This window comes from Jaculus jaculus, chromosome 1 (assembly GCF_020740685.1).
Source record: "Jaculus jaculus isolate mJacJac1 chromosome 1, mJacJac1.mat.Y.cur, whole genome shotgun sequence".
Taxonomy (NCBI): Eukaryota; Metazoa; Chordata; class Mammalia; order Rodentia; family Dipodidae; genus Jaculus; species Jaculus jaculus.
This window is the reverse complement of record NC_059102.1, coordinates 215696856-215709844: the sequence shown is the minus strand read 5'-3', so window position 1 is coordinate 215709844 and position 12989 is coordinate 215696856. Positions and strand designations below refer to the sequence as shown.

Sequence of the window (12989 nt, the reverse complement as noted above, 5' to 3'; positions counted from 1 at the left end):
ATATAGGCAAGAGTTAAAAAGGGATAGATCAAGAAGAGACTAAGATATATTAATATGAGCATTAACTCTTTGCCATTTTTGTGACAGAAAGGAGTTTGAAATTCACTGAAAGAGTATATAGTGTTATCAATGACCCTGACAGGGCAAGTATTTAAAATTTTTAAGATAGTTGAACTGGGAAGGTGCTTATAACTCCTACAACTAACTCCTCCTTGGGGAAATAGCTAGTTTTGAGGCAGAAATATATTAAATATATTGTTTCAGCTAAAGAGCAAGTTAGCCAAAGAGAATTTGGGCCAATAAGCTTTGATGACAGATTTAATAGCCCCACTAAGAAGGGTCCTCAGCTGAGTGGGGCAGGAAGCAGGGATGAGTACAACATGTGACTTGTTCATACAGTAAAGTTCATAATTAATAAAAACACCTCTTCTCTGAGGTCCTATACACATTCTCTCCATTTATATACCAAGAGAACAGAAAAAATTCATTTTCTTATTTTAACTAATAAATTGGAATAAAGCACATAAGTTACATAAGGACAAAAAGAAAAATCTGAAGTATCTTTCCAAGCAAAATTTATTACATATCTATTCAAGAGAAACACAAAGACCCTTTCTTATAAGAATTCAAAGTCAGCTGCCTGAAATCCAGCTTGCAATAGTTTTCCTTTTAAAATCCCATACAGATATTAGAAAGAGCAGTTTTTCTTAAACATTGCAGGCCACAGATATTGGAGTTTTGTTTCATAAGTGCCACCAAAGAGGATTTTCATTTACCAGCAAAGCTGCATGCAGTTAGTTGACTTGATTTCAAATCTAAAGCTTTTCAGGATATAAAGCTGGTTGCAAACTTGACAGTAATCAAAGTGGGTAAAGATGTTTATTTACCTTTTTCCTAATGAAGTTCCTCTGTAATCATTATTTATGTACATTTTAGTTTGGCTGTAAAGATCTTTGAAATTCACAAAAATTTGCATATATTCTATCTTACAGAATCACGCTGGCAAGGGCGCTTATGATCTGCAAGATTACATAAGGGGTAATTTGCTGAAGGAGTTTTGAAATACACGATAAAGAGCAAATTAGGAAATCCTCTTGTTTTCTGAATAAGTAAATTGTACAAAAAACATATGTACAAAATTCTAAAGTCTATGTATTGTGAAAAGATCAACTTCTGTCCATGGAAGGAATGCCATGAAAAGTTTTATCTGTGAGATTCTCAAGATTCACAGATGAACAGTTCTTATGAAATCCACAAGGAAAGAGCTGGCTCTTAGGATGTGCAAAATCATGAGGACCAGAGCCAGCTCTCAGGTATGTGTTATTCAGGCACTAGTAAATCTTTCAGGGTCAATATAATTTTGTAAGTTTATGTTTTAGAGAGGAAACTAAAACCTGAATGGTTTAACATTGTTACTAAAAAAAATGTGCCTAATTTGTTCCTATAAAGTATTGTACACACACCCGGAAAACCAGGCTCAACATATCCCTGTCTGAAAATGTAGCCAGGATTTTGGGTTTCTTAGAAGAAAAATAAGTATCACTGTAAAAATAATTGTCTTGATTATAACCCTTGCTAAAACCAGCCTTAATACTTCTGATGCTCCTGGAGTATTCTAGTTGTATAAAATAATATGTGGGACTCTTTTACAATTCCATAAAATGTACAACATATCTTATGGAGTATAAGTTCCCATACAGTCTCAAATGTGTATGTGCACACAGGATGAAACCTACTAATATTGCTTACAGGTAATTTCAAATGTCTATATTAGAATAGTTCTTTGCACCTCTCACTAACACTGCTTTCATTTAAATTTCATCAGATAAATAAAACACTAAAAGTTCATTGTTACTGTTGCTGATGATTACATTTTAATATAAAATAGCAATGTAACTTAACAACACAATAGTTTATTTTCCTGTTATGTAGCTAAACCTCTTGTATTCCCATCAGAGTTATCAAAGGATCTTTCTTACTTACTGTTTGGACTTCTAATAAGCACAAAAAAATGACAGGAAAAGACTTCTAAGTGAAAATTTACATTCAATCAACAAAAGCACACCCTTCTCTACTAACTTTCCTACTCCTGTGTTAGATTTTGTAATCACTGTGCATATCACAACATACAATAAATGCAGGCCAACAACAGCTGAAGTACAGTTGTCAAATAGTGTAAACCAAGATACCAGGCAAACTCGTGAAAGGAAAATACACTGCCAAGCTGAGAATGGGAAAATGCAAACCACAACATTGCAGAGTCTTCTGGTTGCCTGAGGGAAGAAATCTTCCAGAGAGGTGGGAATTCATCCATGAGAGCAGATAGCATTCTGTAGACATTTTCTTCCCCCCTAAATTACTGTACTGTTTCTAAATAGGATGATCTTCATTCTGATCTCATCTATGAATGTTTCAAATTCTAGGGCAGAAAGCTGGAAGCTGAACTCTTTCTGTGATGCAAGTCCGCCATGTTTCCCTCAGGTGCACAACTGCAATTACTCTGCTGGCAATTTGGAGGCAGCAGGTAGAGATGGTGATGGTGTATTGGAAACCATAAGACACGACAACTAGAGGCCTGTGGGGAGGTTTCAGGCAAGTTTACGCAGATGTGTTGCTGAAATGCAGCATAAATAAGGAGGGAGGGTGATTCAAAGCCTCTTGACATAGTTTCCAGGAAAAGTACCAAAGAATTTAGTTCTTCGTGAGGTTCCTGAAAATAAAAGCAACAAATGAAAAGGTGTAACAGCAACGAAGTGTCATGTTTTTAATCTGCTGATTTGAAGATTTTCCATTTACAAGGTTTCACTAAGACAATGAGCTCCAAATGAGTTGGAAAGCAAGTGAGGAAGCTTATTCTAGGACAATAAGAAAGCTAGTGATTTCAGTTGTCTTGCTTATAAGTCATTACTTTATGAGAATAAATTATATCTATCTTCATCATATCACACTACAAAGAGCAGCTCACTCAGACTCTCTGTGTAAAGGGAAAGAAGAGCCTACAGAGGACCCGGATGGCTGGACTCAACTCACCATGATATCAAAAAAAAAAAAAAAAAAAAAAAGTGAGGGATAAGGCATAAATATGAGGCTGGACCAGTGCCAGGGTTGATTCAGGAGCAAGGGGACACTCCACACAGTGTTAACACTGAGCCATTATCTGGGACATTGCCTTTAGCAAATCAGTTTTCTCATCTCATGCTCTATTTTAAAAGCACTGTTTGATTCCTTAACAAATAGTAATTCTGAACAACTTAAAGTCACTATAAAAACATAACAGTGACATACACATTGCTTGCACGTAGAGGTGGGTAGGGTGCCATCATGATAATGACTTCTAACATGGCCAGTTAAGCCATGGCTGTCATTAGGATCACCTGTGGTCCAAAATACTGTATTCCTTAGTATATTTTGTAAGTTTGTACACTCAATTCCTTTTTAGGAGTTTTAGCACAGTAGGTTGTGTAGAGTCTCTAAAGCTTCATTTCTTGATTGATGCTCTGGAATTTATCAACTTGGTTTGGTTATTTATTATCCTTGCCCACCATGCAGAAAAGCTATTATGCTTTTTTTCCAGCTAGGAGTCAATATGAATAGAATGTGAGATTGTGTGGCCTCATGGGGCCTCAGTTTTTTCAGTCTCTCCACTGCTGGACCTGTCCATATAAAGTTTTAATTTTTCACCTCTTTCCTTTGTATCTGTTATGTGATAGTACTGTTTATTAATGGTGTCTTAGGAAAACCTCTCGTTGTCTCCTCCTTCTAGTCCTTCTTCTTTTCCCGCAGTTGCCGTCGTCATTTTCTATCTCCTGTCCTTCTCTCTCCTCATTTGTGTTGAGGATTACACATGGGGTGGGACTTACAGCAAAAATATGAATTCTCCCATCTTTATTTATCTTTTTAAGATAGCAAGAAGGGGGTTGCCTTTGGAATGCTAAAGAATATACTTGTCTTCTCTTCTACAAATGGAAGGTGAGAAGAATCAGAGGACTTTTTGAATAGCTACATCAGGCCCAGGAAATGGGTCAGGTATCTTGTAATCTTGCTTCTGCCAAAATGACATTTTCTCTGTTGACAACTAACATTTTCTACTGAACAGAGAAATTATAGTTCTTATGTGAGGAACATTTGTTGTTTTTATTTTTGTCCATGTAAAATTAATCTTTCCTGGTTGGTGTTATTTGAAGAAACTTTCTTTACTTAATTAACCTGGAATAAAACTGATAGAAAATCCTATGTATCTGGCACAGCAAATGCTAAACTATATTAAAAACATAACAGAGTCCTGGAAAGGACTGTAAATGAGTGGAAGGGCTTGCAAGTGCACTACTGATTACATGTACTCATTTTGTCTCAAAAAAAAAAAAAATGGAAATCAAGATTTTTGGATCTGGGGTTGGAGAGATGGCTCAGTGGTTAAGGTGTTTGCCTGCAAAGCCACAGGATCTGGGTTTGACTCTCCAGGACCCATGTAAGCCAGATGCACAAGGGGGCACATGCATCTGGAGTTCGTTTGCAGTGGCTAGAGGCCCTGACATGCCCATTCTCTCTCTCTTTCTATGAAATAAATAAATGAATAAATATATTTTAAAAACTTATTAAAAAAACACAAAGGACTTCACAGAGCATATGAATGCATGAAAGATCAAAAGCACCATGAATTCAAAGAAAGCTCAGTTATTACAGTGTGAGCAAGCAAACTCAAGCAGATGATGAGACAGCCAAATGTGTCTTAGAATAACTGCACATACCCACAAACCATCCATCATCACACTTCTCCATCACATCAACGACATCACTTTCTCTGAGTTCCAGCTCATCTTCATTCCTAGGAGTATAGTTATACAGAGCCTGAAACCTTAAACAGGACAGATGAATGTGTTTAATATTTTTTGCATCTTTGAAAAATTATGAAAGAAATCACAATACTCATTTCACCTTTAACACTTCTTATTGACATATTGTATTAGCTGGTGTAAGTCTTTAATAAACATATAAACAGAAGTATTCAAATTTTCATGGGAATGACACTATAATAACATTTGAAAACTCACAATGAAGAATATTCATGAAATTATAATATTCATGATCTGAGTTAAACATTTAACATTTATAGGTCTGACCTGAATTTTAATTGTCCAGACAGCTAATGACCATCATTTGGATCTATGCACTATTGTAGGATATAAGGTAAATGATATTTGCATTAACCAGGAATATTACCAACAAGAAGGAACCACAGGTTAGCCAGCTATGATCATAATCTAGTAACTGAGGCTTATAAATGGAATTTTTAAAGGCTTCTAAATTGAAATGTTCACAGTGTCTTAGATACATATCTTGTAAATCACTATGTGGGAACCAGTGTAAAAATCAATGCTTTTTATTCACCAAAGGGAGTTTGTTAAATCAGAATAGGTTTTTGATTTGAATAAGTATTTTCTTGAGTATGAAAAATATGAAAATCTATGGCATTAGGTGGATGGAGTCTATGTTTGGTCATCTCTGAGCCAGTCAGAAAGGTAGCTTATGCATTTAAGCTCTTTTTCATGTGCCCTTAAAATACTGTTTTACTTAAAAATTTTCCTGTGAAATAATTTTATAAGAAGAATTATTAATAGAATGATGTCATTTTCTTTTCCTTATCTTAACACTTTGAGAGATAGTATGGTGACATCGGTCACTAACATATCGAAACTTTTAATGTATTTGACATTAAATTTTGTTACTGTTAACATAGGCTGGCACTTTGAAAAGTGAAGATATAAACTATAGAAGCTAGGAAGGTCAGGAAAAATTTGGCATGCAGATAACATGAAAATTTCAAAAATTACTAAAACAAACTAGTACAATAAGAAGATTTCAAAAGATGGCGAATTTTTCATGTGGCTTTCTTTCTTTCTTTTTTTTTTTTAAATTATTTATTTATTTATTTGAGAGCGACAGACACAGAGAGAAAGACAGATAGAGGGAGAGAGAGAGAATGGGCACACCAGGGCTTCCAGCCTCTGCAAACGAACTCCAGACGCGTGCGCCCCCTTGTGCATCTGGCTAACGTGGGACCTGGGGAACTGAGCCTCGAACCCGGGTCCTTAGGCTTCACAGGCAAGCACTTAACCACTAAGCCATCTCTCCAGCCCTCATGTGGCTTTCTATAACTGCCATATAAATGTGCAAATGTAAAAATAGTAACAACATTCAGAACAAGAATGAGTTATTTTTAATTTAATTTCTTCTGTCAGAAAATCACATGTTGGTATATTAAAACCATTCTATTACTTGAATTCAAGTATCATATTACAAATAGGGAACACTGACCCTCAGGCTTCTCTCTCTATTCCTGTGGCTTGTCAGATTGGGGGATATGGATAAAAAATTGGCATTGGGGGGTTTAGGAAAGAGCTTGTAAGACATGGTACCTACATGTTCCTTTAAAACTGTCACATCCTTCCTATCTTGTTACCCCAGCCCAAAGCTCCATCAAGTGAGATTTCTCCCCCGTTCCTACTTTGCCCTTCTAGTAAGCCCTTTTATTCCCTTATAGTCTGCCTCCCAGGTGCTGGGATTAAAGGCGTGTGCCACCATGCCCAGCTATTCCCTTATATTTTTGACCTCTAATAGCCTCCGGAGATAAATAGGAGATTCTCATTACTGTCTAGGGTAGAGAAAGAAGATGCAGTGGTTAAGAAGACTAGAAAGTGCTAAATACAAACATTAACTGACCTGGATGTTTGCACAATGGCAACTGTGGTATAGTCATAAAAACCACTGTGTTGTGTGGTGATTTGGTTTTGAGGCTGGTCAAGTAAAGGAATATGTTTTGTATATTCGCTGGGGAAGGTAATTTCAGCCCAACTTCTTTTCTTGTCCATGCTCATTCCTGGGCCTCTCTTTTTATGGGTTCATACTGCATTTCTCTGTGGGAGAACTGACCCTCTGATTGAGCTTCTCAGCTGTAACCTTCCTCTAGGCATATCTCCAACCACTTGCAGAGACAGGACTATTTAAGGCCACAAACCCCAGCTGCCTGAAGAATCTCAAGGTCCCCAGAGCTAACAAACCAAAATTGGCCTGGACTTCTTCTTTATATGAAGAAAGCTAGCATGCTTGTCAGAAGTCATTTGCCATTCTGGTTTAATTATAATTATAATTATAATTATAATTATAATTATAATTATAATTATAATTATAATTATAACAAGGAGTTTTATGGAAACATAAATAAACCTTCTTGTAAATCTACCTCTGATGGCTTTCAAAATCAGTATTGCATGACAGGAAATGCAGTTGAATTACATTTTTAAAATGATGTTTTGAAAAATGTGTTGGTGAGGTGAATAATGGAGGTGGGGTCAAGATCCCTCAAAAAGAAATTTGTCACTTGAGTAGGAAATGCTGAGCCAAACTGGAACCTGTGATTTGCACCCTTTTGTATAAGTATATTGTCTCCACACTGAATTATAGCAATATAACTAATGTTTCCAATTTAAGTTCAAACCCTGTTTTTTAAATATATTAGCAGAACTCCATAATCTCTCTAATTAAAACTATAATCATAAAGAAATTCAAAGCTGGACATGGTGGTGCATGCTTTCAATCCCAGCACTCGGGAGGCAGAAGTAGGGAGATTTCCATGAATTTGAGGCCATCCTGAGACTACATAGTGAATTCCAGATCAGCCTGGACTAGAATGAAACCCTACCTCCCAAAACCAAAAATAAATAAATAAATAAATAAAAAATAAATTCAAGGAAGAGTGTTTTATAATGTCTAAAGTTTGACTAGGAAAATATCTTTTCCTATATGTGGACTATGTATTTTCAAAGCAGTCAAATGGTGATTACATATGACATAAGACAGCATAACAGAACACAACTTATTCATACTCCCTAGAAGCAGTTTAATACAAAGCACTCGTAATGTGAAAAACCTAAATAGCTAAGTAATTTATTGTTTTTTGATGTCATTCTATCATTGTTTTCACACATCAGAGAACACACAAAAACTTTAGACGTTATATTTAAAGATTTTCAATTAAATGAAAGTTTGCACAACTACTACTTATAGTCTATTGTGATAAGGACTTTGCTTTGATAAGAACACCTATGTGGCCATATTTTGTAGGATGATTTCTGAAGAACATGCTTTTAACCACATTTCATGTCTGCAAGGAGTAAGAAGGGATTCCATGTTGCTGATAACCCATGAGCCTGCCTCAAGGAAGAAGGGACCCCAGGATCCTTATACTTCATTATCCTGGCCCTAGGAAGAAGTGATGCTGATATCCATGGACCTGCCCTTGAAGAGGAGGCTCTATGTCAGCCCAAACCTGTCCGCAGCAAGTGAGAGAGCTTGGGCAGAAGGTCAGGCTTTATGCTCAGATGTGCAGGGCAAGGCTGAGGAATACAGCTGCTCTTTTCAGGAGTCTTGCTCCTGATTTGGGGCAGGCAGGATCCAATACAGAGCTGATAACTTCTGAATAGGTCAAATAAGGACAAATGAGAATCAGAATGATAGTGTGGTTCTTGCAGGGGTGGATTTAACGTATAAATCAGTAGGGAAATTGGAAGGAACATTTCAAAGGGCATATTCCTGGTGTTGTGGAAGTTACATCATGTAATTGAATGGTTGCGAGGGCTTTAATGCTGCCATTTTCAAAAGATGCTTTGAAACATATATATTTGGAATTACATTGTTAGGTAAACTTTAGATCTACTTTGAAAGCATACAAATAGGTGGAAAATCAATGTTAGGACAAGTGATACATATCTTTAAAATTGCAGTTTGCAATCATGCAAATCAGCAGAGCATGGAGGCAGTTTTGTGAACCATATGAGTCACTGTGGCATTGGAAGCTTTCTGGGTACATGAATCAATACCTTCCCTTAAATCTTAGCTTTTGATCTTGGTGGTAAGAGTGGCAGAACTTCAGACTTTCTTTTGGGTTAGGAGCACAAGCGGTTGGTTGCTTTGATCTCTCTCACTTGCAAAGTTGTCACAACCTCTATTTGCTACATCAGTTGTCTGCTTTGTGGGTCAAGGGTTAGTCTTGAATTTAGAAGATAAGAAGAATACTTACGGTTCCCCTCCACCTTGAATGTTTTCATGAGTGAGCACAGGACGCTGTGGCTGAAATGAAATGATTTTTTAAAAATGTAATCAATGCTTAAACTGGTACTAATTAAAAGATAACTTGGGTAATGGCATGATACTTTTCTTGACATTTAATATTTCCTGTTGTAAAAAACCAAGAGGAAGAAAATATCCACTAATTAAAGGATTACTGTAGGATCAATATTTAAACTGTTTTGAAGGGTGCTTTAAATTAGGTCAGAATACCCAAGGTTCAAACGTTTTGAACACGTTCACAATCTAGCCTTGCCAAACTGAGGAAAGTTGAGGTTTAGTCCCATTGATTTTTCAGAGGTCAGGAACATGGCAAGAACAAGGACACCAGGTCACAAGAGTATGAGAAGAATGGACACCTTCATTCAAATTTATTCTCCAGCATTTTCTCAGACAAGCAAAAGTAAGCCACATTCAGTTTAACAGCAAATAACCACGTTCACTCTTAACTTTTCCTTCACAGACAACACAGTACAAATGAATATCAATAGCCAGACATCCCATGCTACAATTGAATTAATATTCTCTGTTCTCAATGTGGAGGCAGCGCATGCAGATTTAAAGAGAGAAGACAAAGAGAAGTAGAATGCAACAAACAGTATCCAGGTAACATATATTTTACCTTAGAAGAGAAATTTTGGTAGAAATTCCCAGTGCACTGTACTCTCAAAAGAGTTTCCTTTCTTTTTAAACTAAGCATCAAGACCAGTATCTGTAATAGATACTTATAATATTGGAAATGACAAGCCTTAGCATCCCATATAGCCACATAAATATTTCAGTGAATGAAAGCTAACATATTTGCTGAATAGTTAAACTCATTGGAATTTATCTTGATGGGCTGTATATTAATTTTTGAGGGAAAGAAATGCATTCAGCCCATTCACAACACATTTCAAAGGTATTTTAAGTGAGAAGTACTTGGTGAAATAACAAAATCAGAGTTTAGGCTCTGATGACTATTACATAAGTTATTACACCTGTGTCTCCAGATATCAGGAATAGTGCTTGGGTAACCATCATTATTATAGTCTGGAAGATTTTCTCTGAAATTGTCCATAGGAACGCCACTCAACCAAGGTTGGCTAGGGAACCTTGCTTGGATTGTCCTTCAGTGTGAGTCTGTGGTGAAACCCTTTCCTAAATTTCCTTATTCACCACTTCCAATCAACATTGTCTAATATAGACTAAGTATTTTCACTAATAAAACCTTAAACTTTAAATCTATTAATTGGAATCCTTTATTAATGGTATTCCCAGAATTTTTCTCACCATCTCTTCATGGAATACATTAACTGAAAAGTAAAGAGTGAAAAAGAATTGTTTCCCCCACTGGCGACTAAACACCATGAAATAGGCCTATTCTAGAAATCAGTATAAATTTATTACATAAACAAAAATGATGAAAATGCATTATCAAACTATTACATTATAAATTATAGTATTTTAATAATAAAGGCCAAACCAATTTCCATATATTTTGAGCTCATTTAAGATATTCCTAAATCAAATTTTGCGGAAGAGGAGGCGGAAAGAATGTCAGAGTCACATGTTGGGTCATGATTTGCAGAGACATTTATCATACTAATAACTGGGGGCTAACTCCACAATGCACGACCCATTTTCATTAACAAGGAGGGTCTAATGGGAGGGGGTAGATCACAGATGAGCCTAAGTAATGGTACCAAACTGCCTGTATTTACTGAAAAGAAAACTAATAAATTAAATTAAAAAAAAGATATTCCTAAATCGATTAGAATACTTCAAGTATAAGTCATCCATAACATAAAGTTACATTTCTTCCAGTTCTTTTGTAACTCCTTCCCTTGAATTAAAATTTGAATGTTTTCTTAAAGCAATCAACCTTCTGATTAATATAAACCAATATAAATATATAAAACAATCTATCTTTGAGGGCTATTTGTCCACTTCAGTTATCATTACTCTAATTTGACTTCTTTCTCTCCAACTGAACTGGCTTCCTAAATCATTCAAATACATTGACCCTTTGACAATCAGGACAGTTAGGCTACTTCTCTCAGTGTGAGGCTTGCTTACTGCCACAACTTGTGTTCCTCAGTGTGTGAGCCAATAATGACTGGGATTTTAATCATCTTTACCAATATATCTTTTCCCTGGGGTTCAATATACTTCCTATCTTGACCCTATTCTCCCCTCTTGAATCATCAGTTTTTTATACTTTTCACATACTCAGGCCAGACCTTAATTGCAACTTTTGTTAGTAGAGAGGTTGTATATCTCATGAAATGGTGAGTTTAAAAACATTTCAAAGTGTGTGTTTAACAGGAGTGACCCTAAGGCTAATTAGCAACCAGAGTTGAGGAAAGTTAATTAAATCTAGCATTTCAGTTAAATAATTTTACAAGTGCTTGCTTATAGAGGAATAGAAGTGTTCATATTTATGAAGGTGCATTTAATTCAGTTTTGGGAACTGACTACTATTTGACCTTGAAATACATCTCAGGTTCCTCATTATAAAATCAACGAGTTAGACAAGATGTATTCAATCTTGCCCTGGCATGTAGTGCATAAAAAAAATCCACATTTCCTTTGATATTTTTCCTCCTATATAAAAGAGGTCTCTTACTCAGAAAGCTGTGACAACATATTTATTGATCCATTCATGTATTAGTCATGTAAAGAACACAATAATTCAACTTCATTTTTTCATATCAGTAAGCTCTAAGCTCAAAGATGTTTGATAATTTCTGTGACAAATAAAGGGAACTGAATGACAATTTTGTCCAGCGTACTCTGTTGAATGAAATATTATGATGGAATAAAAAACTAATTTGCCTAAAATCATAATCTTCATTTTTTCCTTGAAATAAATATTTATGTTCTGTGTGGGTATTAAAAAAAGTTAACGGGCTGGAGAGATGGCTTAGCGGTTTAGCACTTGCCTGTGAAGCCTAAGGATCCCGGTTTGAGGCTCGTTTCCCCAGGAAACCCATGTTAGCCAGAGGCAGGAGGGGCGCACGCATCTGGAGTTTGTTTGCAGTGGCTGGTGGCCCTGGCGCGCCCATTCTCTTTCTCTCTCTGACTTTTTCTCTCTGTCTGTCACTCTCAAATAAATAAATAAAAATAAACAAAAAAATTTTAAAAAATTAACACTTGGGCATTGAGTCTCAATATGCACAAACTCTGAAAAAGATTGGTACTAACTGCACTCTACTGTCATCTAATGGCGAGAAGTGGTAGCAACTTTCTTTTTTTTTTTTTTTTTTTTGCCTCTGGTCAGCACTGGCCAAGTTCCTTCAGCTTGGATTAATTTTGAAAGGATGTTTTCAAGACCACAAAACCGTGTGGAATAGATAATAATCTTTTTTTTTTTTTTTACCATATCCTTCCTTTTCCATCCTTGAGATGAACTTACTCGTTGGCAACCAGTGTCTTGGTCTATGTTCCTTTTTATTTTAACTGTCTGCTCTGGTATTTCTATTACATATTCTTAGCAGTGCCAAGGTAAATATAGAACAATATATGGAGACTTACATGGACTTTGAGAGTAAGAAGATGGTTTTCAAGTTAGCACATTACCATCACTATGCTGAAAATTTTGAGCAAAGATTGTGTCACACTTGGATTTTCTTGAATCTTAAGACTACAGCATCAGTAAAAAAAATTCGATGATGCGGCATGGTGTTTTCACAGAATCCAAAATATTTAAAATATTAAAAGTTTTACATTTTTCTTTTAGCTAGTGTACAAAATAGATTTTATTATGACATTTTCATTTGTGCATATTATGCACTTTGAAGTTTTTAAATGTTGTAAATATTAATACAAAATAAGACAGGTCTTAAGCACATGAATTTCAATGTCAGGGTTAATTCTAAGCTACA

The 12989-nt window shown here is 35.8% G+C and overlaps 1 protein-coding gene across 32 annotated transcripts in view; it reads right to left on the bottom strand.

Annotated features, from left to right (window-relative positions):
* Positions 1-558: 558 nt before the first annotated feature.
* The window catches only part of Sorbs2 (sorbin and SH3 domain containing 2), a 381956-nt gene continuing 369525 nt past the window's right edge, over positions 559-12989 (bottom strand). For 30 of the 32 annotated variants that reach the window (XM_045142051.1, XM_045142046.1, XM_045142042.1 and 27 more), the window contains 3 exons: positions 9077-9126; positions 4749-4855; positions 559-2710 (listed from right to left, as the gene is read on the bottom strand). In XM_045142051.1, coding sequence (XP_044997986.1) covers positions 2649-2710; positions 4749-4855; positions 9077-9126 — 219 coding nt within the window. In that variant the 3' untranslated portion in view covers positions 559-2648. The remainder of the gene's footprint in view (positions 2711-4748; positions 4856-9076; positions 9127-12989) is intronic. The other 2 variants (XM_045142050.1, XM_045142071.1) reach the window with 1 other exon arrangement.